Source organism: Bubalus kerabau, chromosome 22, assembly GCF_029407905.1.
Source record: "Bubalus kerabau isolate K-KA32 ecotype Philippines breed swamp buffalo chromosome 22, PCC_UOA_SB_1v2, whole genome shotgun sequence".
In the NCBI taxonomy this organism is placed as follows: Eukaryota; Metazoa; Chordata; class Mammalia; order Artiodactyla; family Bovidae; genus Bubalus; species Bubalus kerabau.
The window spans coordinates 47,726,805-47,754,105 of record NC_073645.1 but is presented as its reverse complement, the minus strand read 5'-3'; the positions used below and the strand labels follow the sequence as shown (position 1 = coordinate 47,754,105).

At 46.9% G+C, this 27,301-nt stretch overlaps 1 protein-coding gene across 1 annotated transcript; it reads right to left on the bottom strand.

Moving 5' to 3' along the window:
- Nucleotides 1-1,436: 1,436 nt before the first annotated feature.
- FANK1 (fibronectin type III and ankyrin repeat domains 1) lies at nt 1,437-19,926 on the bottom strand. The gene is made up of 14 exons (XM_055560332.1): nt 19,786-19,926; nt 19,068-19,150; nt 18,567-18,647; nt 18,312-18,423; nt 12,551-12,668; nt 11,228-11,383; nt 10,637-10,718; nt 9,374-9,448; nt 8,526-8,591; nt 5,380-5,545; nt 2,522-2,665; nt 1,929-2,006; nt 1,790-1,834; nt 1,437-1,685 (listed from the first exon to the last, which is right to left on the bottom strand). The coding sequence occupies exons 1-14, from the start codon at nt 19,924-19,926 to the stop codon at nt 1,620-1,622; spliced, it is 1,413 nt and encodes a 470-aa protein (XP_055416307.1). The 3' UTR covers nt 1,437-1,619.
- Nucleotides 19,927-27,301: the final 7,375 nt, after the last annotated feature.

Below are 27,301 nucleotides of genomic sequence, written 5' to 3'. Positions count from 1 at the left end.
CTTAGGCTCTGGTATCGGGACCCTGGCCTATGGAGCAGCCTCTGTCAAAGTCATGGCTGGTCTTGTGACAGAGGGAAAAGGGACCGGGGGTTCTTAAAGCTCCCACTCAGATGGGCAGCATCTATTTCCATGCACATTTCATTGACCAGAGTCAGCCCCATTATGTGGCCAAGCTTGAGGCCCACAAGAAGGGTCATGCCCTCTTTCCAGAGCTCATTAATATCATCTACAACAGATGGAGAAGTGAAGTTGAGGTGAATGTCAACATTGATTACGACAGGGGAAAGGAGCCTTGGAGAGCTGTGATAATGCTCTGATTTCTAGAGGGATTTTTTAAATCTAGCGAATGTAGAGGAGTAAGCATTTGTACAAAAGGTAGAATGCTAGTGAGAGAGCTAAGAGGACTGCATGAGCCCCACGGTTCATGGGATTCTTCAGGCAAGAATACTGGAATGGGCTGCCATGCCCTCCTCCAGGGGATCTTTCCAACCCAGGGATCAAACCCACGTCTCCTACACTGCGGGCAGATTCTGCACCACTGAGCCACCAGGGAAGCCCATTCTATAAATAGTATGGAATGAAGCGGAAAATTGCCAGCATCAATAAAATTGATTGTGTGCTTTTGCCCCATGCCCTTCCCCTAAAGTTTCAGCACTTTTATTACCTGTAAGTTGGTCTTTCCCTGCAGAGAAGATTGCTGTCCTGGGCAGACCTCTGTAGCCGGTCTTCTTTCGGGGCCAAGTTAACCAGCTCGTCTCTCTGGAGACACAAAATGCATGTGGTCAGCTAGCTCCCTTCTTTGCTGATTTTAAGTGTGTCCACTGAGTTCAAGCACCAACACTTTTGTGTCTGAGCCCCCAAGCGGCAGACCTGTCCATTCCTGCTTGTGTCAGATCTGAGCGATCAGCATCAAAACCCTTTCTGCTCTGAGGACTCAGTGAAATAAAACTCCTCTTTGGCAAAGCTGCCAGCAGGCCATGTCTTTCATCGTCAGGGTCTGAGTCTATGCAAACACAGCCTCAGACCGGGCTGTTCTAAACAGACTCCTCTAACAGCAGAAGCGAAGTCTTGAAATATGTATCTCGCGCTTTGATGTGAGGCCAAGAGCTGAGCAGAAAACTTTGCTCGTGGCCTCCTAGGCTTTCTGGAGGAGCGTCCCTCCAGGAGGGAGCGCCACCTGGCAACACGGCTGCAAGGCCTTAGGTTGGGAGGGAAGGACAGAACTGAGAACACATGGGGGGCGGGAATTTCCACCGGCTCCCGGGGTGGCTCGGAGGGCAGACTGCTTGGAGGATGGGAGCGGGAAGAGGGAGACCGGTGTGTTGCTATGCATCTCCACCTCTGGGACCTAAATATTTTGTTTCGCGTGTAACTCCAAGTTCAGGAAAACATCCTCATCCTGCAGATGCCCAGTGACAACACCACCGCCACGCACATTTAGGTAAAAAGGTGTATTTCAAAGTGGGAACGGTTGTATGTTACAAAAGTCACTGTGAACCTTCAACTAAATAAGTAATTAAATGTATAGCCCTCAGAGACACAGAATTTCTTCTTTCCAGTTCAAGTCCCGCTTTGGTTTGTTTCACTGGGCTTTGAGAGGGAAGTAAGAGGTTCCCTGGTCAGCGAACAGACGACTTCTTCAGCATTTGCTTTCTTTTCCTTTCTTCTAATAAGGAGAGGACATTCTAGATAAACAAAAACAGGTGCATGTCATCCAAGAGTTGGGGTTTTTTAATTTTTTTTTAAATGCTACAAAATTAGCCTCAACAGGCAGCAACAGCATCCCAACCTGTCTGTCGAAAACTCTGGCCATTTCGAGGACACCTTTGCCGAACTGAAAGACAATACAAGAAAAAAAAAAATTCTTTCGTGCCTCTGTTCCCTCCTCCCCTCCAGGGAAATCTTGAGATGGAGATGGAGTCACATACCTCATTTTTCACACTTGCATCTGCCCCTCTGTCAAGAAGTAACTGGACTAATTCTTCGTGGTTATTCAGCACGGCCACCTAGAAAACAGGTCAACAGTGGGGTGTGAGCAGGAAGGGGATCTCAGTGCAGGCAGGTCCAGGACATCCACCAGCAACACCCTCCAGAGGCAGAGCCAACAGGGGCCACCGGGGCTTTGCAGGATGGGCGTGTGGACCCCACTGCACAGCGCCGGCAAACGCAAGGGAAGCAGAAAGGAAATCCGCTTTCTTCCATGTGAGACAACACGGCCGAGGCCAAACCCGGACAGAGAACAGCACTCCTTTGTTTCAATCCCAAAATGGCCCCAGAGACTGGAGTTGGCAATGCTTCAAGAAATAGTTGTAAAAAGACTACAAAGATACTAGACTGGGCTCCCCCCAAAAAAATGCCACGATGACATCACCATGTCTTAATTCACAGACCAGTGGGGAATACATACACCACCCAAACCTGGTGCTTTTATGCAGCTGAGCTCAAAAGAAGGGCTCTTATGCAGCAGCTGTGACCTTAATCCCACATGTCAAGCCAGGCTGCTACATGGAGCAAGTCGTACCATGAGAGGGGTCTTCCCGTCTTTGTCCTTCATATTCACATCTGCGCCTGCATCAATCAGCAGAGAGGCGACCTCCTGGTTCCCCGAGACTGCAGAGACTCTCATGAGTGGGGTCCACCTGGAACCAGCATCCACAGCGTCCACCTGCGGAGCCACAGGGCGAGTGGCTCTCAGCCCACTTTCTTGTCCTGCACATCACTTGTGGGAAGCTTATAAAGCAATGTCTACTTGCCCAAATTCCCCTGATTTAGATAGCAGTCTTTCTAGACCTAGTGATAATCAGCTGGACTGTGCTGACTTTGTTCACATTTACTCAGCGAGCATCTGTGTTTGGGCCACTTTAAAGGGTGCAGACAGGCCCCAAGATGCCTCTCACCACCCATGAGCATCTTCATTTACACAGCGTTCAAAGGGAAAGAAGATGGGATAGAAAAATGAACATAATCCCCTTCTCCTTGGCCCCATGTGAGCTGCCTTATTTTCTCCCGCCTAACTTTCCTCTCCTGTTTTTATAGTTTCTGCTTCTTTTTTTAAGTATCTTTGTAAGCAACGTTAAGTCCCTTCTGGAACAAGACAGGAATATAAACACCCACCCTGATATTTACCAATAGGTATTAATTTTAAGCAGAAGAATTACAAGTAAACACAAAGCAACCAGATCTCTGACATGAAGTCCAGCCTGAAAAATTAGCCAACCTAATGCCTTGTCCAAAACAAGAGCTTGCCTGCTAACAAGATGGGCCATTTCCCAATAGCCTAACCTACACCAACATCTCGCAATTTTGTGCTTTAAAAGACATTTTAAAATAAGGGAATGTAAATGTTGTCTCCTTCAATTCCATAAAGACTTCATCAATCCATGAGGCATGATATTGAAGGAAACATACACATGTGCACACAGATGGATACCTGGATGCACACACACTCACACACACACACCTAATGCTGTTACAGAAGAATTACTCAAAGAAATCTCTAGCTTCAGTAAAACATCAGACCAGAATAACAAACAAGGACCTGCCGGAAGAGCTTTAAGACCCTGCAGGTGATTTGTATGTTTGAGATTACCCTCTGCAACACCGTTAAGATTTGCAGCTCTTCTCCCTGCAAATAACAAATAACCTTTCTGGGCAGCAAGCTCTGTTATGGTTAAATAATAATAAAATAATTGCCTGCAATTACAGGGTGCTGTATACATTTTCAGGGCACTCTCATGCACATTTTCTCTTTGGGTCCTGAAGGTGAAACAGGGGTAGCTATTTTTATTCCTGGTTTACACGTGTTTAAACCAAACCTCAGAAAAGTCAAATGGCCTTCCTGAGGTCACATGGCTCATTAAATGTAGAAATGTTTCCCCATGAAAATAAGTCACACTCAGTACAGATCATTCGATTCAAGAAGAGGGTGGTGATGGATTTGTTCCCAGGCCCATCCCTCCATCGTGCTGAGATCATCTACCTGCCACTTGCCGGCCACACAGAAATCTTCAGTGGACACATTTATGGAGCTGCAGTTCTACAGAAAAAGATGGCATTCACCCCAAATGAGTGTGTCCATAACTGAAGCACAGAGAGCCTACACTTCCAAAATTCCAGTATTTAAATGTTGGTGGCAGAGACCTGCCCTTCTTTCAGCAAAGGTCAACCATCGTTTTCAACTACAGATTCTCACTAGGTCCAAAGTATGAGCAGAACTCGTCATAAACCAAACAAGAGGAATGTGCCTGTCACTACCGCCCAAGGCAGGTGTGGGCCAGCCCTAACCACCAAGGCACACAGGCTGATCCTTTTGACCTTCTGTGAACGTTTCTAAAACAAAGAAAACAAGAAATGTAATAAAAGGGATTTATCTTAATGACTGAGGTATTTTTCCTTCAAGGGGCCCTCTCCTCAGCACTCTATAACCAGTGAGATCCCACAGCTTAAGCCTTGCTTGCCCTCAGTCACACTTGAGAGAAAAACTGAGCAAATCTACAGACATCTTCCAGGAGACCTAACTCTTCTACTTCCAAGTTTATTTTCCAGGTCATCAGTTTAACTTCTCAAAACCCTGCGCCATCTGGCACTCACCATCAGGACAGCATTTTGTCCATCTTTCCTTATTTCCATGCCCTACAATTTTTATTTAACTTCTTTGAAGTCTTGAACTGAAGTTTTGAAAGTTATCAGCAGTTACCATAATTGAGCTAATTCCATTTGCCCAACTTCAAAGTCCCTATAGATGTCCAAACAACTCTAATTCTATTTGCCAAGTAGGATTTGTACTTCCTGATGACTTGAAACCAGGAGCAACACCTGCTTCGAAGCAAAGACACGAGAGCTGGAATGCTTTCTTTTTGATATAGTTTGCTCTTTGGAAATTTTTTGTAATGATTCATCTTTAAAGCAAAGAATAAAAAATGATCTAATTCTAAAAGCAGTAAGCTGTACTGTGACCGTAAGAGTTCTGAACGTCTCGGTGTGTCCAGCACCTGTGGCAGTATCTGGTGAGTGGTCAAGACACAACCAAGCTTTGCTGGCAGATGGAAAGAAGAGATAAATGAGGAAAGGAACAAACAAACAAAGTAGAAGCAACATTAGGTCCAGCTTTGGGTTCATTCAGCACAGCTTCCTTTTCCCCCCCACACAAGTTGAACCTCCATGACAACCTGAAGCCTCACTATCATTAAAACCCTATAATGATCTTTTTGGTCCCAAGGCTTCAGGAACCTTCTTGCTCATAAGTCAGAGAACTTCCTCCAGCGTTGCTCAGTTCAACTAATCAAAGGCATCCACAGAAGGCCCTGCTTCCCCTGAACCTGTGGAACAGCATCTAGGTTCCTCCCTCCACGTGTGCAGTTGATGAGGTGGGCCCCACACCTCACAGCCGTCCCCTATCATCCACTCGATCACGTTGCAGTGGCCTCCGTCTGCAGCCCAGTGCAGAGCCGTACAGCCTCCCAGGTCTCTGGTGTCCCAGGAAGCACCGTGTCTTCGGAGATATTTCACAACATCCAGGTGTCCCGCATAGCATGCAAGCATCAGACTGCAACACATGGCAGAAGAAACATTTGGCTATTAAGTGCCGTTACCACGCTCAGGTCCATATGTATCCTCCCTGGTTTAAGCCTAAGAGAGAAGTCCTAATTTGGGTGGAAAAGTCAAGAAAATTATTCACATAACATGTATGTGTCTATCAACTAATAATCGACTGTGGTACATCCATTCAATAGAATTCAGCCGTAAAAAGGAAATGAAGTACTGAAACAGGCTACAATGTAGGTGCACCCTAAAACATTATGCGAAATAAAGGCAGCCAGACACAAAAGGCCATGGGAGTATTAGTTCACTCGTATCAAATGTCCAGAATAGACAAGTCCATAGAGACAGATTAGTGGTTTCCAGGGCTGGAGGGAGAGGACATGGAGTGACTGTAATGAATTCAGAGCTTCCTTCTGGACTGATGGAAATCCCCTAGAATTCTAGAATAATGGTGCTTGCACAACTTTGTTAATATATTTTTAAAGGCTGAGTTGTACATTTTAGCAAAATTAATTTTATGGCGTGTGAATTAAACCTCCAAACAATGAATAATCACTGCAAATGAGTAAAATGTCAGATTTGAAACATACCTACCAGTCCATGGTGATAGTCAACAGAGAAAAAGAAAAGAAAAAACCTCACTGGGCTCTATCAGAGATAAGCATTAGATGAAAGCCTGCCTCTAAATATTGACACTTAAAAGAAAAATAAACATTTTATTGTGCTTAAAATAAACATTTGTGTTGTGCTTATAGAATAAAATGAGTCCATCCTCAGTTGGTGAGGGAAAGCTCTTGTTAAAAGAACACCACCAGCAAAATAAATATGGGAGGAATCATGGAATTAGAAAATCACTTTTCAGCAAGTCCCAATTAAACAGTGATTTAGGCAAGGATCACGGTGGATGCTAAAATTTTTGTATGAAAGGTTAATGGAGAATAGGATATTCACGTGTACTGAATTCCTAGAACATAGATTACTTTCTAATTGTGATGGGAAACTATTATCTTTACCAAAGAAGGATTTAGCTGTTATACCCTAACCAAAGGATCGGAACTAGAATATCCAACCTGCATCACAGCCCTGAAAACGGAAGTCACAACACCGGTCCTGAGGTGCTCCTGCTACAGAGGTTAACCTGAATCGAATCAATCTGTTAAGCCTAATTCTAACTTTATCAGGAGTAACAAACAAGTTAAATGCCTCCTTCACACCCAGGAGACAGTTGAGCAGATCACAAGCATGGGGCATCCTCTAAGATAGTTGATCCCATCTCCTCAAAAAGTCATTGCTAAAAAAAAAAAAAATTTAAGTACAAAAAGAGAGGATTAGTTCACGCGCACACACAGGTTTCACCTTTAGTCTACTTATGAGAAGTATTATATTAAGAAATTTCCTAATCAAGACACCTTTACCCTCCTACATGAGCCCCTTAGTTGGGATGGAAAAGACACATAAATGTCTTCACATAAAGACATGCGAATTGCTTTCTTTCTACCAGATTTTAGCAATAAGCCTATCCTCTGTAGCTTCCCAACTTCTCTCTGCTCTGGAGAAGTTCAAGGTCACTATCAGTACCTAGAAAATCTGAACAAGCTCATTAGAACAGACAAACCACAGAACCTGTTTTGGAGGTAAGCTTTTTAATACATTTTCCAGTTTATTGTATGGATATGGCTTATTTCAGATGTTCTGCTTATTGGGTTGATTTTAATGGCTTAAATTTTCTCTAATAAAAAATAAGTACCCATTTCAATGATTTGATCAAATCTATTTTAGACACAAACGTACCAATTTCTTTTCATGTTTAAATTTTCTCTGTTCTGCATCATTTCAGATTTCTAATTTTTTCTTCTGAGATTTAAGAGAAATTGGTCCGTTTTATTTCTCAGCAATTTTTATTTTTTAGTTAATTTATATTTTTTAATTCTTTTTTGTTTTTTGGTACCTCTCAGCTTTTTCTTTTCTTTTTCCTTTTTATGGCACTATTATTCTTCTTCACACTCCAGGATGTCTGATTCTAGGTGAGGGACCACACACCACTGTGGCTCAGTTCCAAAATTACCTAAGAGTTACTTGAAACACTACTGTTAAAGTGTGTAAGTGATTGTTTCAATGTTACTAAAATCTGTTGCTGCACTATGTCCAGAGGGCACAGTAGGCAGGCTTTCTGATTTTGGAAATTGGTGTTCTCTTCCTGCCCAACCAGGCATGATCAGGGTCTTCTAGCTACTCTTTACAAACCAGTCTGCAGTGCAGACACCTTTACTCTGCATCTATCACATGACTACAAGCTCCTGAGCAAAGGCTTTGCATTTTGTTCACTGTTCTACCCAAGTGCCAAGCATAGTGAAGCCTGGCATGTGGTGGTCATTCAATAGCTATTGGTTGATTTGAATTAATTAACTAAACAACCACTACCTTGATGGTTAATTTTAAGTCTTTCTAAAAATTCTCACATCATTTTAAGAAAAAGTTTGTGAGTATCGTGTTTTCATAAACTTCTCCTGTGATGCACTCAGTCCTTCCACCTCAGGGAGGTTGTTCTCTCGTTGTATTGTCATGATTGTTCCTCACTCTAGAGGCACCTAAGACTTTCAGTTAACAGAGTCAGGCGAAATGCAGTGAGAGCCCTTAGGGAGGTGCCAAGCGTCACAGGCACTTACAGCCAAATGCCCAGCACACAGCTGGAGATAACCATTTCAACATCCATCATTTACCGAGCGCAGAGAGTGTGCTGGGCTCTGAGCTAAGGAGGGAAGGCGCATTATAATAGATATCCCCAGAATCACCCTGTTGAATGTTAACAATAAGTAACAAATGAACAAGCCAGCTTTTGAGTCACCATCATTCCTTTGGGAACCTATCACGTCTCAGTACTGTCAAGAGAAACAAGAAAATACTGGGGTTAAGTCCAAAGCCCTCTGGGAGTAAGCCAAATAACACAAGCATGGCGACCACTTAGGGCAGGGCCCACAACCTACCTGTCCTTGCCACTTCCATTTTGCAAATTCACATCTGTGCCGTGAGAAATGAGGATTTTCACAAGCCTAAACAAAACAAATTTCAGTATTGCTGGATAAGCAGTTTTGATGAGTAAGAACCCATGATAACTCAGGAAAAATGAACAACTATTTAAGACCTATCGTGGCAACACACTCTCCTCCATCTTCAGAGGCAGCTGGCTTTAAAGACCAGGTATTATTAAACTGGGAAACCACCTCTCCACACCAAAAAAAAAAAAAGTTTTTGCCCTTTATGTGAATTATTCATTGAAAACAGAAAACTTCACCATATGAAACAAACCAGACTATCAAACTAACTCATTGTCACTTTAACAGCCATTTGAAATGTTTTCAAATGGTAGCATAAATGGAAATCCATGTTCTATTTCTTTCAAAATGGCATTTTAGTAGTTAAAATATAAATATGATGGGGAAATATTAGTATTTATGCTTATCTCTGTGAAGAGTAGAGAAAATGGAGTGTGTCCGTGGAAATTTTATCTGAGCAACCTATCAGAGAAGTTTGTTTTCCAGAATGAATAGCCCTCCCCTTTTCTTTATGAGGAAATTAACATTCCAATAACCAGTTTCCCTAGGACATATAAAATACCTTGCAAAAATATCATTGAAATGGCTACCTCTCTTCTTTACCATGAGATTATACATTAGGTCCTCCCCTGCGTGTTGTCTGGTGTTATGATAAGAGCCACTGAGTTGGTGTTCAGCCCACGTGTGGCACAGTTTCGGAAAGAGAACCCCCACAGCCTTTCCCCTCCCAAACAAGGGGCTCCACCCTTTGCTAAGGGATGAGGAGATAAGGGCCATACCTGGTATATCCTCTCTGGGCAGCAACCATGAGGGCGGTGAAGCCAAATTTATTGGGAACATCAACCTTCACGTTGCTTGGGGAAAAACACAGAGGAGAAAGAGAGATTAACGCGCCTGCACCACTTCCTGTGGATTCACAGCTGACGCCTCTTGCAGAGCACAGGTGGTTAGAATGGTTCATTTTCCCGAAAATTCCAATTCCTCCCGGGCCATTAAGTTGTTGTTGTCTTAGACTGCCCTGCCTAATACGTTAAAGGATCCAAATTCACAAGGAAAGAGGAGGAAATTGCTGTAATTTCACTTGAAATAGGCATTTTCTCCAATGCAGAACCATTATGCAATTCGATAAAATCCTCCACCAAGAGCAGGCCCCCCTCAACTATGGAGAGGACACAGTGTCTGCGCTGCAGGCTCTCAGCTCCACCCACCACACGAGCCTGGAATGAGGGAGAGCCACAGTTCTCCCTTTATCCCATCTCACCTACCGGTCGTGAAGCTCTGCTGCTCAGAGAAAAAAGCCAAGCTCTTAAATAGCAGCTTGGAAGCTGTGGCTTTTTGCAGGAATCTTCTCCAGCTTAGAGAGCCTCAATTCAGAGATGACCTGTCGTCTAAGTGAAAGTTGCTCGGTCGTGTCCAACTCTTTGTGACCCCATGGACTGTACAGTCCATGGAATTCTCCAGGCCAGAACACTGGAATGGGTAGCAGCTCCCTTCTCCAGGGGATCTTCCCAACAGGGATCAAACCCAGGTCTCCCACATTGCAGGCAGATTCTTTACCCACTGAGCCACAAGGGAAGCCCCATCTTCTAAGATGCTCAAAACTATCAATTCAAAAAGGGTCTGGGTAACATCACCCCCTTTTCATTTGGGAAGCAGCTGCAGATAGCCCATCTGTGGCATTCATGGTCACCATTTCCCCTCTAGGGTTTTACCAGTCATTTGAATTAGAAACAGCTGATTGAGTGATTCCTTAATTTCATCAGGAATTAGACATGGGCAGTTAGGGATGAAATTTGCCCAAATGTTATGGCATATAAGCAAGAATCAGAAGTTATTTCTGGGAAGAAAATGCGACACCCAGACTTGGCATTTCTGTCTTCAATGTTCATTAAATAATGCCATTTATGTGGGGCTTTCTATGGTCGTCCTTAAGAACCAGGCTGAACTCACACCAGTCATCTGAGATCGATTTTGGAGCCAGCTTCTAAGCATTGCTGTGAATTAAAAAAGATCTAAGTTTGTAAAAGGCAGAGTCCTCTCACCCTCCTTGCAGTATGCGCACCAACAGATCTTCATCATTGACGTTGACAGCTCTGTGCAAGTGTTCGCTACTTATGGGCTCTCCTGAAGAAAGCAGATGGAAAGCGGTCATCCAAAATACAGTGAAAGGAGATTCATTCCAGCTCTACTCCTCCTGCGGCCTCGAGTGGAAGTTCATGTTCACCTCTAAGAAGGCACTTGGCAACTTCGCTGAGTGTCTCTTACATGACATACTCCACTCCTCCTTTTACTGAAAAAAGACCTTGTTTTCACATATTAAGAGAAGAACATTTAGACTGTCCTAAAGGCTTGGGACATTTTCAAGTTATAAAAGCACTGCTGTGTGGATGTTATTTTGATATTTGAAAAATAAACCTTTCAGATTTCTTAAGACTTCATAAACGTCTCTTACGAGCAAGGGAAAGTTCCACCATCATCTCGATGGGCTGGTTTTGTTTGCCAGGGAGTCACTAAGCCATGTGAACAACAAACAAGAAAAGACAGATGGTTTTAACATTGGGAACCCACCCCGTCAGTCCTTCCCTAGGAACATAACATCCACTTCGGCCTTGTGGGGGCAGAAGGGCTCGTACCCAGAGAGGTGGGACATGGTGAGAAAGCCTCACAGTGGGGGCAAGCCTGCCAAGTGGGGGAGAGCCCAGGAAAGGTCCTGAGAAACAGTAGCGGAGCAACAGGACAAGAGAGGCCCTTGGTGCAGTGACTCCTCGTGGAAGAGAATGCGGCCGAAGCTCAAAGAGGAGCCGTGTGAGAGGGCAGAACCATGTGAAAGAAGCCGTCCAGCAGGATGTTTATTTCACAGCACGTGTTTCAGCTTCCATGACTTTCTACCTTTGTCAATGATTAAGTTTAAATGAGATAACACAAAGCACTAGACCAGCACCTGCACATTATTTAAGTGTCTTTAGCAGTAAGAAAAAAAAATCCACATGCAATACAGGAGACGTGGGTTCAGCCCCTGGTTGGGAAGGTCCCCTGGAGAAGGGAATGGCAACCCTCTCCAGTATTCTTGCCAGGAGAATTCCATGGGCAGAGAAGGCTGGCGGGCTACAGTCCATGGAGTCTCAAAGAGTCGGACACGACCGAGCACATATACACGCATGCAGGTAACAGGAATGGAGTGGCAGGTACCCTGGCCCCAAGCAGGGTACCTTTCTTCTGCCTGGTGTCCAACCTCCCACACACAAGTAGCATCCTACCTGCCCCCACAGGTATCGAGCTGATAATCCCTGGCTTCCGTCATGTCAAAGGGCTCGTTCATCTAACATGTCTAAGGAACTTAGTCATATATGTATGGGAGAGTTGGACCATAAAGAAAGCTGAGCGCTGAAGAATTGATGCTTTTGAACTGTGGTGTTGGAGAAGACTCTTGAGAGTCCCTTGGACTGCAAAGAGATCCTACCAGTCCATCCTAAAGGAAATCAATCGTGAATATTCATTGGAAGGACTGATGCTGAAGCTGAAACTCCAATACTTTGGCCACCTGATGTGAAGAACTGACTCCTTAGAAAAGACCCTGATGCTGGGAAAGATTGAAGGCAGGAAGAGAAGGGGATGACAGAGGATGAGATGGTTGGATGGCATCACTGACTCTATGGACATGAGTTTGAGCAAGCTCAGGGAGTTGGTGATGGACAAGGAGGCCTGGCGTGCTGCAGTCCATGGGGTGGCAAAGAGTCGGAGACGACTGAGCGACTGAACTAAGTAACGTCCGTCCCCGGTCTTCACTCTAGGGGGCACCAAAGAAAAAGAGACACACACTGGCTCCTCTCCTATCCTTCATGCTGTGGGGCTGACTTTCAGCTGTTATATTCTCAACTCTGAAAGAAAACATCCCCCACAACCGTCTTCTCTCATCGCACCTCAAGCTGCCTCCTGGGGTTCACCCCACACCTTACCCTCCCTCTTACGTCCAGCCTGCAGAGGTCCCTGGTCACCTGTGCCGGTGGAGAAACGGTCCAGGGCAGCTCTCAGCTCTGGAGCCCATTTCCTGCCAGTTTCCCTGGACAAGTCTCCCTGGACAGAGTACGAGCCGGGAAACAGAGGGGCAGAGGAATGAGTGGATCCCTATCAGAATGACCTTCAGCTGATACCCTTTCTTCTGTTCTGGTAAAATAAATTTAAGCCGAGTGAGAATTGTTCTTGAAACAACCATGTTGGCTGCTTGAACTTGCCAAACTCCTCAAGACGTCTCAGCTACGTTATACTTCCTTTCCATCATCCCACACATAGTTTTATACCCAGGGCCTTAAATAAAAGCAGCATGATAAGCCATCAGAGGGCAAGGCCCACAGCCAGCCCTGGCCTTTGGAGAGGGGTCATCTCCAGCCCCTTGGTTTCGGGAGGGGCGATAGGAGGACACAGAGGTTTGCTCCCCAGGGGACATTTAGTGAAGTCTGGTGATATTGTGACTGGTTGTCACAACTTAAGGGTTGGTACTACTGGAATCTAGGGGCTGGAGGCAGGGATGCCTCTAAACACTCTGCAGACCAGGGTAGCCCCACAACCTGAATTATCCAGCCCCAGACACCAACAGTGCAGAGGCTGAGAGTTGGATGGACTTAAAATGATCTATCCTTTAGTGAGCAAACGAAACCCAAAGTTCCCTTTCCCTCTCCCTTCCTGGAAAGGAGAAGGATGGTATGGTGGGTAAGTCCGTTACTGCACCAAAACGACCCCACCCCTGTGAATTGCAAACTTCAATCGCCGCTAAAAACACAAAAATACATGATTTGAATGGAATCATTTAGAGGAACATAGGAATTGTGTTAGTCGCTCAGTTGTGCCCAACTCTTTGCGACCCCATGGACTGTAGCCCACCAGGCTCCTCTGTCCATGGAATTCTCCAGGCAAGAGCGCTGGAGCGGGTTGCCATTGCTTCTCCAAAACTGTCTAGAAGAACATAGGAAGCTCATCCTATTTCTACTGGATTTTAAAGTATGGTGTCCTAACTCAATCCTATTGAATGAATCTAGGACTTTACACGATGCTTTTAGATCCTCCTTCAGGCCACAGACCAGGACAAGAAAGGCTGAGGGAGTCGTCCAAGGAAGGAGTGTGGAGCTTGACTAGATGCTGACGTAGCTGACCAGTCCACTCTAAGCTTCCACTCTTACTAAACGTTGGGTACAAGCAGACATCTTAAATACACACCTATGACCCCCAACTCCTGCCAAGTGTGAAGGGAAAGGGGAGGCCTAAAGCTTAGCAGCCTTCAGAAATGTGTTGACTTCTTGGAATGTGAAGGGAAGTCCGAAAAACACACACAGCGCCCAGCACAGTGCCCCCTGACCACCTCCAGCCCACGCCGCCCCTCTTCTCTGCCCCAGGACACCTCTCCTTGTGTGGGCCCTCCCCCTCCCAGCCAAGGAGCTCTGCAGCAGGCACATATCAGAAAATGAAGGAAGTTCATTTCACGCTTAGAAGCTTGAGGGCCACGCATAGCAAAGACCAGGGTATCATGATATTAGGATGTAATTTAAATAAATGTCCCCAGAGGCTCAGCTGGTAAAGAATCTGCCGGCAATGCAGGAGACCCAGGTTTGATCCCTGGGTCGGGAAGATCCCCTGGAGAAGAAATGGCAATCCACTCCAGTATTCTTGCCCGGAGAATCCCACGGGCAGAGGAGCCTGGTGGGCTATAGTCCATGGGGTCGCAAAGAGTCAAACACAACTCAGCAGCTAACAACACATTGCCTGTCCTGGCTTCTATGACGGGTCATCAGCACCCTCTGAACTCATTCTGAGAACAAAGGGACACCTCATAGAAGAGAAGGAAAACAACATAATTGCTCACCACGCCCTGCTGCTCACTGAGCTCCAGCAAAAGGAAGCAGTAACTGCCATCAGGGATGGAAGTTCTGTCTCAGCATTAACTCACTGACCCTCTCAGAGCCCTGCCAGGAAGGCAAAGAGGAACTGAGTATGACCACCAGCCCCAACAGGGACCACCAAGGCTTGAAAGGTCTCACTGGTTACAGGAATTGACAGAGAAACAGAAAAGAAATGCAAAGACTCTTGTTTGCAGGGCAGAGCAGCTCCTCCCATTCCCACTCTAGGCAGGAGTCATGAAGAACAGAGAGGAAATTCCAGGGTGAGCAGAACGTTTCAGTCCACCGCCCCCAAGCCCTTCAAGACACCGTGAGTCTGGCCCAAGGGACTGCCGTCAGTACGTTCAACAGAATATGACAAAGGCAGGCTTTGCATCTGTGGGTCTGTTTCTCTGATGTTGACCCCGGGTGTCGCAATTCCAAATACTGAACTGATGCTGCTGGTGGTGAGCACCCACGTGTGTTAGACCGGTGGCACACTGGTCAGGTGGGACCTCGGGAGGGGACACCTGGCCAGGAGGCGGAGGGGACAGAGAGGCATTTGGAAGCCTCAGCTCACGTTCTCTAGGAGGGTCATTTAGCTGCAGATGCCCTGGCAGATATTGAAGCGGGGTGATAACACCTTTCTTGGTGGAATTTAAGTCCCTATTAAAAACAGTGAATAAATGATGAGCTCATTGGGGAAAATATTTGCCAATTAAGAAGCAGCAGCTGTTTTTCTTTCTTTTTAAGGGCCCAACTGATTAAAATTGCATGCCTCATTTAAGCAAGAGTCTCATGTACTTTACCTGGGGAAGGAAAAAAAAAAAAAAAAAGGCTGAGCATCCTTTATTCAAGCAAAATACATGCTTTTGTGATTCATTAAAACACTTTCAAACCGAATGCAAATTATCAACCCACAGAAGCATTTTCGCTTGTTTTATATAATGTGCACATTTTTAATTCTTTGTTTAGCATAATCTGCCTCCTTAGAAGAGTCTGCTTTGTATATTATAGTAACAGCCTAAGCGAGCAGCAGCCAGCCAGAAGGAAGAGGTACCTGATCCTTCCCACCCAGGAGAGGGCCCTGAGGTCCCGTGCGCATCCTGGATGCAGGCGCGTCCACTGTGACTGGACGCCCGGCTCCCAGGGCATCACTAGGAGCCTCGTGTCCAGCTCACCTTCATCCCTGCAGGAGGCCTTGTCTCTCGACCCGCAGAAGCCATGGACCACAGTGACAAAGGCTTTGGACCACTGGGCCAGTTACCCATGGCTGCCTCTCCAAAGCCCACTCGGCAAGGAGAAGGCACACCTGGCCTGCGGCACCGCCACTGTCAGCTGACAGGCCAGGAGCTCTGGCGGTGGCAGTCCTCTGTCTTCCTAGAAGAACTCCGGGTGGTGCCCTGACTCCCCGTAGCCTCTGGCCACAAGGCCCAGGAGCCCCTGCCCTGGCTTCGGTGGGATACTAAGGATGCCAGTGGCCACCAGAGGCCCCTCTGCACCTGGTTCTGCTCACCTGGCAGGTTCAGGGGGCACCTCCCCAGCCAGTGGGAACCAGAACCACCTCCTGAGACACACAGGAAAGCAAGCCGAGCCAGTCAGAGCATCTCCTCCTCCTCCCAGGTCTATCTCGGGGCATTTTGTTCACTATCTGCCCACACATGTCTTAAGGATCTTCTATAATTAGACATAACTAACCCATCATCCTCGCCCTTCAGCGCACAGTAGGTGGAAGCCAGGAAAGACGAATGACTGTGTAAAATAAGAGGCAATGGAGTGTTGCTAGAGGCGGGGAGACCCTGAGACACGGCTCTGTACTGGGGGAGGACCTGAGTGCCCGGCAGGCCAGGGGCAGCCCCACGAGGACCCACCCGGAGCAGAGCTCTGCCCCTGGAGTGGACTCGACAGGCCCAGGAGTGGAGGGGAGGGTGCCCCAGAATGCAGGGGTGGAGCCCCTGGAAGGCAGCAGGGAGCTGAAGGCCGGCCTGGGGGAGCCGCCTGCCCCAAAGCTGGCCTCCAGAGCCTCTCTTCACCCTATGGGCTTCCTTTGCCCATGTTTCTCCTCTCTGCTCTCCTCCCTTCTCTATGCCTTCTCCCAGCGCACAAACAGCTAACACAGGTCTGCCTTTTCTTTCCCCTAAAACACTCCAGGAGCTCAACAGCTTCCACAGAAAAGCAAGTGTGTTCATCCTCTCCAGCTTCAGGGCCAAGCCGTCTTTTCTGACCAGAATCTTTGGAATTGACCATTTCACGTCAGAAGCCTTGTCTGAAACTAAATTTCTTCATGATCAGCTGAGCACTGTTTAGGGGGTGTACATGATGTCACCACTCTTAGCTTTAACTAAATTCTCAGCTTGCTAAGCTGAGATCCAACCCCCTCATGGCCCTCATGCAATGGAAGCTATTATGAACCAACTCAAAATCTGAATGATCTTTCCTGCACACAAAAACTTCCATGGGTAAAGGCCTTACAGACACAACTGAAACTCACTGAAAACATATATACCCGTATTCAAGTCACATGCTACACCGAATGAAACTTGAAAATAACATTTAACTCACAAGAGGTGGATTCCCTTTATGCAACCGAGAAAAAGGTTTGTCTGTGTTTTCAGTGGGTGGGCCGGGAGGAACACTTCTGACCGTTTTAATCTTCACAGCATTCTAGTTCAAAGATGTCACTGCGTTATAGACACACACCTTCAAAATGCTTTAAAATACCGATCACAGGGCTTCCCTGGTGGCTCTGTAGTGAAGAATCAGCCTGCCAGTGCAGGGGAAAGTCAAAGTCACTCAGTCGTGTCCGACTTTTGTGACCCCATGGACTATGCAGTCCGTGGAATTCTCTGGGCCAAAACACTGGAGTGGGTAGCCTTTCCCTTCTCCAGGGGATCTTCCCAACCCAGGGATCAAACCCAGGTTCCCCACATTGCAGGTGGATTCTTTACAAGCTGAGCCACCAGGGAAGCCCAGCCAGGGGGCACAGGTTCAATCCCGGGTCTGAGAAGACCCCACAGGCCTCGGGGCAACGAGGCCCATGGACCACAACTACGGAGCCTGTGCTCTGGAACCCGCGAGCTGCAACTACAGAAGCCTGTGTGCTCTAGAACCTGTGTGTGGTCTGCGGCAAGAGAAGCCACCGCAATGAGAAGCCCGCTACGGCAATGAAGAGTCACCCCACTCGGTGCAGCTAGGGAAAGCCCACGCAAATCAATGAGGACCCAGCACAGCCAAAAATAAATAAACCTTTAAAAGGGAAAGTATGATCACAGAAAATATTTGCACTCTTAAATCGGCCTCTCACCCCTCCCCCACTGCGTCCCCACCCACGTGTGTCCCCCCCCACCGCCCCGTATGTCCTCACCCACGGCATCCCCACACACGTGTCCCCCCCTCCATATGTCCTCACCCACGGCATCCCCAGGAACCAGGTTTATGCATCAAGCCATGACGATGCACTGACGCTGTCTCAAAGGGACAAAATGCCAAGCAGACCTCTCCCCTGAGGTCACCCAGGCGGCCAGCCTGCTTCTCGGCCTGGGAACCCTTGGGGCGGCCCACACGCCCCCTGGCTTGTTTCCTAAGAAAGGTGACGTCATCCTTTTTTTTTCCTGAATGTGCACTCCCAGGGTAGCACCAGCCAACACAAAAACACATTTGTTTGAGCATAACGCGACTTCCCTTGTGGGATGGCCAGGCCCGGCCAGTGAACAATGTTATCACGGCGTTCAAAAACAGAGCGGTTTCTGCGTGCGGTCAGGCCGAGCAGAAAGCAGAGCATCTTCCCCTCCACGCTGGCCGGTCACCATTAGACAAATCCGAGTTCTGAATACTCACGGGTCGTGGATACCGAGACCACCGGGCTGTACGCGTACTCTCCAGAGGGGCTGGTGACCTTCAGCCGAAATCGGTACAGGGTCCGCGGTTCCAGGCCTTCCACCACGTGCTTGGTCGCGTAGCCCCTAGACAGAAGGGAGACCTGCAGTGAAGACAGCCGGTCATGGAGGCTGCGTCCTCTAGAGCTACCAGAAGGGCAGGTGGAAGGGTTTCTGAGCATTGACTACCCCCAGTACGGAGCTCACCTGGACGGACGGCCATCTCTCACCTTGGGCTGAACTCCTGGGCACAAAGGACAAACCAGGCATCCACTCCTGCCCCCCGGGTGCCCTCCACCCCAGTCTCCCTCCTGCAGGCAGACACACAGCTGGCACGTGACTGTGGAGTAAGTCCCCTACACGAGAACCTCCAAGCTGTGAACTCGCAGAGACGTGGGTCCCATCATACCCGTTGCTAGTTTACGTGTCCGGCGTACATTGTCACGCATGTGCACGCTACAAGAGGCTGTGCTTTTGTGTACTCTTGTTTGCTGAGTTATGTATCATTTACGTGAAAAGCGTGACAAACCTGTTACGGTACTAGAGAGCCAGTTGTGCTGGTTGGACTTTGCTGGACTCACAAAGCGGACTTACCGACTCGCTCTTGGAATGGACCTCCGTATGTAAGGGACTTACTGTACTGTGGACACGTGGTCACATTGACCCGTGATATCTGTCCTCAAATGGCCAAGCTTCACAACTGGAAGCTAAGCTTGGCAGTCCAAGAGCACACACGAGCTTCCTGGGTGGGGGTTTTGAGCAGGCGGACAAGGCTGTCCGTGGCGGCTGTGGCCCCACTGCGGGCAAAATGCCCCTGCAGGGAGAGGACGTGAGGAAGAAGAGGGTGTGAGGAAGGAGGGGACGTGAGGAGGGAGCCGCTGGGGAAATGGGTGGTGCAGGAAGGGTGCTCTCATCACGCCCCGCGGTCCATCTCAACTGGGAAACATTTGCGGGAAGTGGGTGCTGAACATTTGGAGGACAGAGAGCTGGCCAGAGGCTGCGACGGAAACCTGCAGGCCTCAGGAGGCAAGGGTGGGGATCAGAGCATTTGGAGCCGCAAAACGAGCCCCGGGAAAGGCAGGCAGGCCATGCTGCCGGCTGAGGGCTCGGAGAAGGTGCCTGGAGGCAGGGCCAAGGGCCTATGTGTCTGACTCGCCACACTTTCTAGGATGCTAGGTTTCCAAAAGCCCACGGACTTGTATGTCATCCAGCGGTGCTCCCAACCTTGAGTTGTCCACAGATGCCCCCTGCTATCCTCCTTTTCTCACATCCCGGGCCTGATCCACCAGCAAAAGTTTTCAAAACGGTCTTTAAAAACCCTGAATTCACCACTGTGTTGTCTCCCACCTAAATTATTACAGACGCTCCACAATTAGTCCTCCCTCCTGTGGCCGCCTCAGCTCGTCCCTCAGCAGCCAGACTGACCCTCCTGGGGCAAGACCACCACACCTGCCACGGTTTATGGGGGCCCAGCGGCTTCTCCCCTGGCAGGGGGGCAGCCCCCAGAACCCCGGGGGTCTCCTCCCTGGCCCAGCCCCTATCACCCTTCTCATTCACTCCACCGCTCAGCGTTTCTGGAACTCCAGGCATTTTCGCTAGCTGTGTCTTCTGCCCAGGACATTCTTCCAGACACGCACAGATACCCCTCCCTTGCTCCTTCACACAGATGTCACCCGCTCTGTGAAGCCTTCTTCACCTCCACGCCAAGCCCCCGGCTTCTCCTCCTCGGTACTCACCACCATCCTACACACTCTGTTTTCACTTCTGCCCCTTGTCATTCATCTTCCTCATCACAAGGGAGGAATTAGGATCTGTTTGTCCAGTGCAGTATCCCCAGCAACCAGAACAATGTCTGGCATATAGAAGGTGCTGATTGAATGAATGAATGAGATGCATGATACGGGAAATGACTATTGGAGGAATTTAGAGCGGTAGATAACAGGAGAGCAAAAGGAACGTCTCAGTCAAGACAGAACCTGACTTGGGTGGAGGGAAGGATGCAGCAGGGTGGGAGGGAAGATTGGTCTGAACAGGGAAAACAGCTGAACACACGTGCAAGAAAATTCAAGGCGTCATCCAAAGACGTGAAGCAGATTTCACTGGAAGATTCGTGCTCAGAAATAAGAGACAGGAAGAAAGACAGGTGGTGGGCAAAGTGAAGAGCATCAAATGTTAGTCTGCAGGAGTCTGACCTTCATCCTGTAAGCAATGGAAACGCATTGCAGACAACGTGACAAGAGGAAGGTTAAAAAAGAAAATGTGAGATTTGGACAATCACACAGCAACTAAAAGGGATGTGGACAATTACATCAGCCACTGTGGACAGCTGGAGGACCTGGGGACTCAGCAGTGGACAACTCAGAAAACAGATCCTCCTTGCAACCTCGCGAGGGACGTGCTGGAGTCGAATGAGAGACAGCACAGAAAGGATGTGCAGTGGGAGAACTCACAAAAGCTAGATCACAGGCCGTGAGAAGGAGCGCCCGCGTCAGATGGTGGCACCCATCCTAGATTGGCTGGTGGGGCAGAAGAACAGAAAGTGACGGCTCGAAACGAAGTTCTTAAACCCACAAGCCCAAGGTCAGGTAGTCTAGATCGCTGCTTTTTTAAAGAAAAGCATTTCCTAGTTTTAACGATACACCTAGGGGAAAAGGGATGGAACCAAGAGGTCAAGATTAACATGGTCTCGCTCTGCCACCTAGCGTCAAGGCTTGTGCTAATCCTCTGAGATAGCTTGAGCATCTCACACTGGTAGCTCAGGGTTGGGGGTCTGAAGGCCTCCGGGACAGGTCCTGAAACACCAGGCAACCAACCAGCTGAGCTTCCAGGCCAGGCAGCACTCAGACCTCTGAGAAACCCAGGCTGGAGGCCAGTGGACATGACTGCTCACACAGCACAGGAGAAATGGAGGCGGGAAGTAAAGGAGCCCCTAGGAGAGCCCCACCTGACGTCTCCAAGCTCGGCTCATGGTACCGAGGGAGACAACAGGAAAGAAATTGGATCTTTTTCTCTCTACATAGGGATACTTATTATATCATCCTTCATGCTTTGGGGTGGATTTGTTTTTTTCATGTAAGTGTATGCATTTTTTTTCTCTAGGTACAAAGAATCATTCATCAAATCGCAAGGACACCGTGGTTTGGGTTTGCACCCTCACCACAATGCCACCTTGAGCGAAGTCCAGCCAAGCGCTGCGACTGTTCTGCATCACGACTTCGTCACCAGGATGATGACTCTGCCCTACAGCTTTGCCTGACGTCCCCACTGGGGAAAGTGTAAAAGGTTCGCGGGATCACTCTGAACGATTTCTCACAGCCAGATGTGAAGCTGCTATTATGTCAAAATTAAAAGTTACATGTAAAACCATACTGATACCTCATTTTCAGTCTCCTTCCTGAAACACAAAGTCATTTTACAAGCAGTAGACCCGGCAAAGGAAGAAGTAAGGATTGAAGTAAAAGCTAAGGGCCGCTGGGGGGGAACAAATGACTTCTTGATACAAGTATTTTGAGGGCCTCCTGTGTGCCAACACTGTCTGGGAGCTGGGGAGAGACCCTGAAGCAAAGCAGGAATCTTACCTGCCTCTCGTGGAGTTTAGATGCTGGGATGGGGGAGACAGAAAATGAAGAGACCAACAGCAAAGTGACTCCAGCAGAGCCAGATGTCACGAGAAAATGAAACCCCGTCACAGCAGAGAGGAGAGCGGGCTAGAAGGACGGCTACCTCAGGGAGCCTCTTGAGGAAGGGCCAGTATTTGATATGACATGTGCATGATGTGGAGGAACCAGCTGTGTTACAAACAGAAGCAGCACTTTGCCGGTGGCGGAGTGGATAAGAGTTCGCCTGCCAAAGCAGGGGGCATGGGTTCAATCCCTGGTCCCAGAAGATTCCACGTGCTGCTGAGCAACTAAGCCTGTGTGCCGCAAGTACTGAACCCATGCGCCACAGCTACTGAGCCTGCACGCCTAGCGCCTGTGCTCTGCCACTAGAAAAGTAATCTCGACGAGAAAAAGTCATCTCATCTCCAGCGTACTGCAAAGAAGAGGAGTCCCCCACTCGCCGCAATGAGTGAAAGCCTGTGCAAAGCCGTGAAGATCCAGTGCAGCCACAAAAAATAAAATAAATAAATAAAAACAGAAGGAAACACATTCAAGGGGAAGGAGAAAAGCCAGGCCCTGATGGAGGCGAGAGGGAGGTGGCAGGTGGGTTGGAAGAGTCAGCAAGGGACCAGTGATGCAACATGAGTGTCAGGGAGTTGTCGCACCTGTGCCCAGGGCAGCCTGATGGGAACCTCATGCAATTTCATCCAACTCTCCTCTGATTCTGTCTCCACATTTTGGATTTGAAATATACACCCTTAGAACATTTCAGAAGCCTACAGAGCTCTCAGAGGTCTAGGAGGTTTAATTTCAAAGCGACTGCTCACCCTTCTTTTCCGAAATTCATCCTTCACAGAATGAATGGATGCAAATGATGCTCTCTCATCCTTTTAGTTTCAAAAAACAAGTCTTCTTGGAGACAACAGAAACCAATCGAGCTAATCGAGAAACCAAAGCAAAATATTAAGCAATTCAACATTGCACCTACGTATAAATGATACCGTAAGTGTGCAATTTGGGGTCCTCTTCTTCGATAGAAAACCTGAACCATTGTTCCTGGGGTCCCTGCCGCTTTGCTTTCTTCTCCAGATCCCAGTATAGTTCAATGCTGTGATGAGTCACTTTGCCCACAACAGGCGGATGAGGCTTTGAGGATGATGTGATTTCTAGAAAAGAAAAACAATACAGTATTTCAGGGCTCTTTTCCCATAAGGACAAGAGAGACTGGCTGAGTGCATTATAGCTGCTCAAAGATCAGCTGTGTTTTCCTCTACATCAGGCATACTGTAGGTATGTCTCCCTATGGTTTGAAGAACCTTGGAAAACCGTTAAGTGATAGAAAATTCAGCTGATGCAGTGAGCTGCCACGTTCATCAACGAGGCGACTGCATCTTACCCATCGACCTCACACTTCATCCACGGACCTTTCCAAAAGGTTGGTTAACTTACGGAACAAATTAGGATGTTCTCTGAGCTGATGAAACACAGTTTGCTGCTACCATCCTTCAGTGAATTGGCTGGTGAGCAAAGTCAGTAGACAAATGAAAGCACTGGCCCAGATATTTGTAACACAGAGGACAAAGGGTTGATATCGATTCTATATAAACAGCTCTTACAAACTAACCAAGGGGAAAACCGAAAGGGTAATAATAACCACCAGGCAAAAGATGAGCAGTAGACAAAACAGTAAAGATAACCAACAATTTCCAAAATGACATTTATATTGCCTAGTAGCCATAGAAATGGATAACCATGTCAGACACTTAAAAAGAATTTCAGAACTATTAAAAGTGACCATGAGGGGAAAGGACACTTATACATTGGTTGGGGTGGGACGGTGTGTGGAGTATGAATCCTAACCTTTTTAGAAAGCAATAAGACAACATCTATTAAAACTATAAATACACACACCCTCCTCTGCCACCGTGCCAGTCTTGGTAGACTCTCCCGCAGAAATCTGAGCACATCTGGACCTATATATAGTATGAGGACATTAACTGCTACAGCTTTTAGCCAATTACAGCAACAAAAGGAGAAGACCCATTAATAACAGAAGTCAAATAAATTATGGTATGTCCATAGCATGGAATATTACATGGCCTTTAAAAATACATTTGTTCTGCACTAGATGCCTTGAAAGTATTTCCAGAAGGTATTGTTGAGGCAGAAGTCAAGATGTCGAGAAAAAGAGGATATTTCATTTCTGTAAAAGATGACAAGGCGCACAGCACACAGCAAGCTGTTCCATACCCAGTTGTTCTGTTTCATGTTACTTTCGTCTCCCCTGCTGGATTTTTAGGTCCTTAGGGCTGGGCCATTGACTCACACGTCCTTTAAAACCTTTCCCTGTCCCTCAGAGTCTTTCAGGCCTCAAAAGCTACCATTGTTATCAAGAGAAAACTCGAACTCGAAAAGATCCATGTGCCCCAGTGTTCACAGCCACATTATTCACAACAGCCAAGACATGGAAGGAATCTAAGTGCTCATCAGCAGAGGAGTGGATAAAGAAGACATGGTACGTAGACACGATGGAACATTACCAAGTTGTAAAAAAGAATGAAACCGTGCCATTTACAGCAAAGTGGAGGGACCTAGACGTTATCATACTAGGCAAAGTAAATCAGACAAAGACAACTATCATATGATATCACTTCCAAGTGGAATCTAATATATGATACAAGTAAGCTTGTTTACAATACAGAAAGAGACCCACAGAAATAGGAAACAAACCTTTACTTACCCAAGGTGATAGGGAGAGAAGAGATGAATTGGGACTTTGGGAATTAACATCTACACACTCTTACAATTATACAATGGAAGTGACAAATAGATTCAAGAGATTAGATCTGATAGACAGAGTGCCTGCAGAAATGTGGATTGCTGGTTCACAACACTGTATAGGAGGTGGTTATCAAAAACCATCCCCAAGAGAAAGAAATGCAAAAAGGCAAAATGGTTGTCTGAGGAGGCCTTACAAATAGCTGAGAAAAGAAGAGAAGCAAAAGGCAAAGGAGAAAAGGAAGGATATACCTATTTGAATGCAGAGTTCAAAAGAAGAACAAGGAGAGATAAGAAAGCCTTCTTAAGTGTGTGTGTTAATCACTTAGTCGTGTCCAATTCTTTGTGACCCCATGGACGGTAGCCCACCAGGATCCTCTGTCTGTGGGATTCTCCAGGCAAGAATACTGGAGTGGATTGCCATTTCCTTCTCCAAGGGATCTTCCTGACCCAGGGATTTAACCCAGGTCTCCTGCACTGCAGGCAGATTCTTTATCATCTGTGCTATAGGGAAGTCCCTTCTTCAGTGAAGAATGCAAAGAAACAGAGGAAAACAATAGAATGGAAAAGACTAGAGATCTCGTCAAGAACATTAGAGATACCAAGGGAACATTTCATGCAAAGATGGGCATAATAAAGGACAGAAACAGTATGGCTCTAACAGAAGCAGAAGATATTAAGAAGAATACACAGAAGAACTAAACAAAAAAGATCTTCATGACCCAGATAACCACGATGGTGTGATCACTCACCTAGAGCCAGACTTCGTGGAGTATGAAGTCAAGTGGGCCTTAGGAAGCCATCACTATGAACAAAGCTAGTAGAGGTGATTGAATTCCAGCTGAGCTATTTCAAATCCTAAAAGATGATGCTCTTAAAGCACTGCACTCAATATGCCAGCAAATTTGGAAAACTCAGCAGTGGCTGGAAAAAACAGGACTGGAAAAGCTCAGTTTTCATTCCAGTCCCAAAGAAGGGCAATGCAAAAGAATGTAAAAACTACCACACAATTACACTCATCTCACACACTAACAAAGTAATGGTCAAAATCCTTCAAGCTAGTCTTCAATAGCATGTGAACTGAGAACTTCCAGATATACAAGCTGGATTTAGAAAAGGCAGAGGAACCAGAGAACAAATTGCCAACATCCATTGGATCATATAAAAAGCAAGAGAATTTCAGAAAAACATATACTACTGCTTCACTGACTATGCTAAAGCCTTTGACTGTGTGGATCACAACCAACTGTGGACAATTCTTCCAGAGATGGGAATACCAGACAACCTTACCTGCCTCCTGCGAAACCTGTATGCAGATCAAGAAACAACAGTTAGAACTGGACCAGGAACAACAGACTGGTTCCAAATCGGAAAAGGAATACATCAAGACCATATATTGTCACCCTTCTTATTTAACTTATATGCAGAGTACATCATGAGAAATGCTGGGCTGGATGAATCACAAGCTGGAATCAAGATTGCCAGAAGAAATATCAATGATCTCAGATATGCAGATGACACCAGCCTTATGGCAGAAAGCAAAGAAGAATTAAACAACCTCTTGATGAAAGTGAAAGAAGAGAGTGAAAAAGCTGGCCTAAAACTCAACATTCAAAAAACTAAGATCATGGCATAAGGTTCCATCACTTCATGGCAAATAGATGGGGGAACAATGGAAACAGTGACAGACTTTTATTTTCTTGGGCTCCAAAATCACTGTGGATGGTGACTGCACCATGAAACTAAAAGACACTTGCCCCTGGGAAGAAAAGCAATGACAAACCTAAACAGCATATTAAAAAGCAGAGACAGGAATTTTCCAGAAAAGGTCTGTATAGTCAAAGCTATGATTTTTTCCAGTAGTCATGTACGGATGTGAGGGTTAGACAATAAAAAAAAGCTGAGCGCCAAAGAATTGATGCTTTCAAACTGTGGTGTTGGAGAAGACTCTTGAGAGTCCCTTGGACAGCAAAGAGATCAAACCAGTCAATCCTAAAGGAAATCAACTCTGAATATTCATTGGAAGGACTGATGCTGATGCTGAAGCTCCACTAATTTGGCCACCTGATGTGAAGAGCCAACTCATTGGAAAAGACCCTGATGCTGGGAAAGATTGAAGGCAGGAGGAGAAGGGGGCAACAGAGGATGAGATGGTGGGATCGCATCACAGACTCAATGAACATGAGTTTGGGAAAACTCTAGGAGATGGTGAAGGACAGAGAAGCCTGGCATGCTGCAGTCCATGGGGTCTCAAAGACTTGGACACGACTGAACGACTGAACAACAAATGTATAATTTAATCACTTTGCTGTACATTTGCAACTAAGCCAACATTATAAATTAACTACACTCTAATTTTTTTTATGTCATTGATTCCCCAATATTTATTATCCATAAAGAAAGGATCTTTTGCTTCCCCCTCAGCCAATATCTCAGGTAGCTGACCCACCACATCTGGGACCCCGGGGCCTCCTGCAGTGTAGCCCCATACCAACCGCCTTCTCCCAGCAAGACAAGGCTGCCCTGATCCTGCTTTGCCAGGAGGATGGACAGCCAATTTCCTTTACATTTAGATCCCAGAGATATAG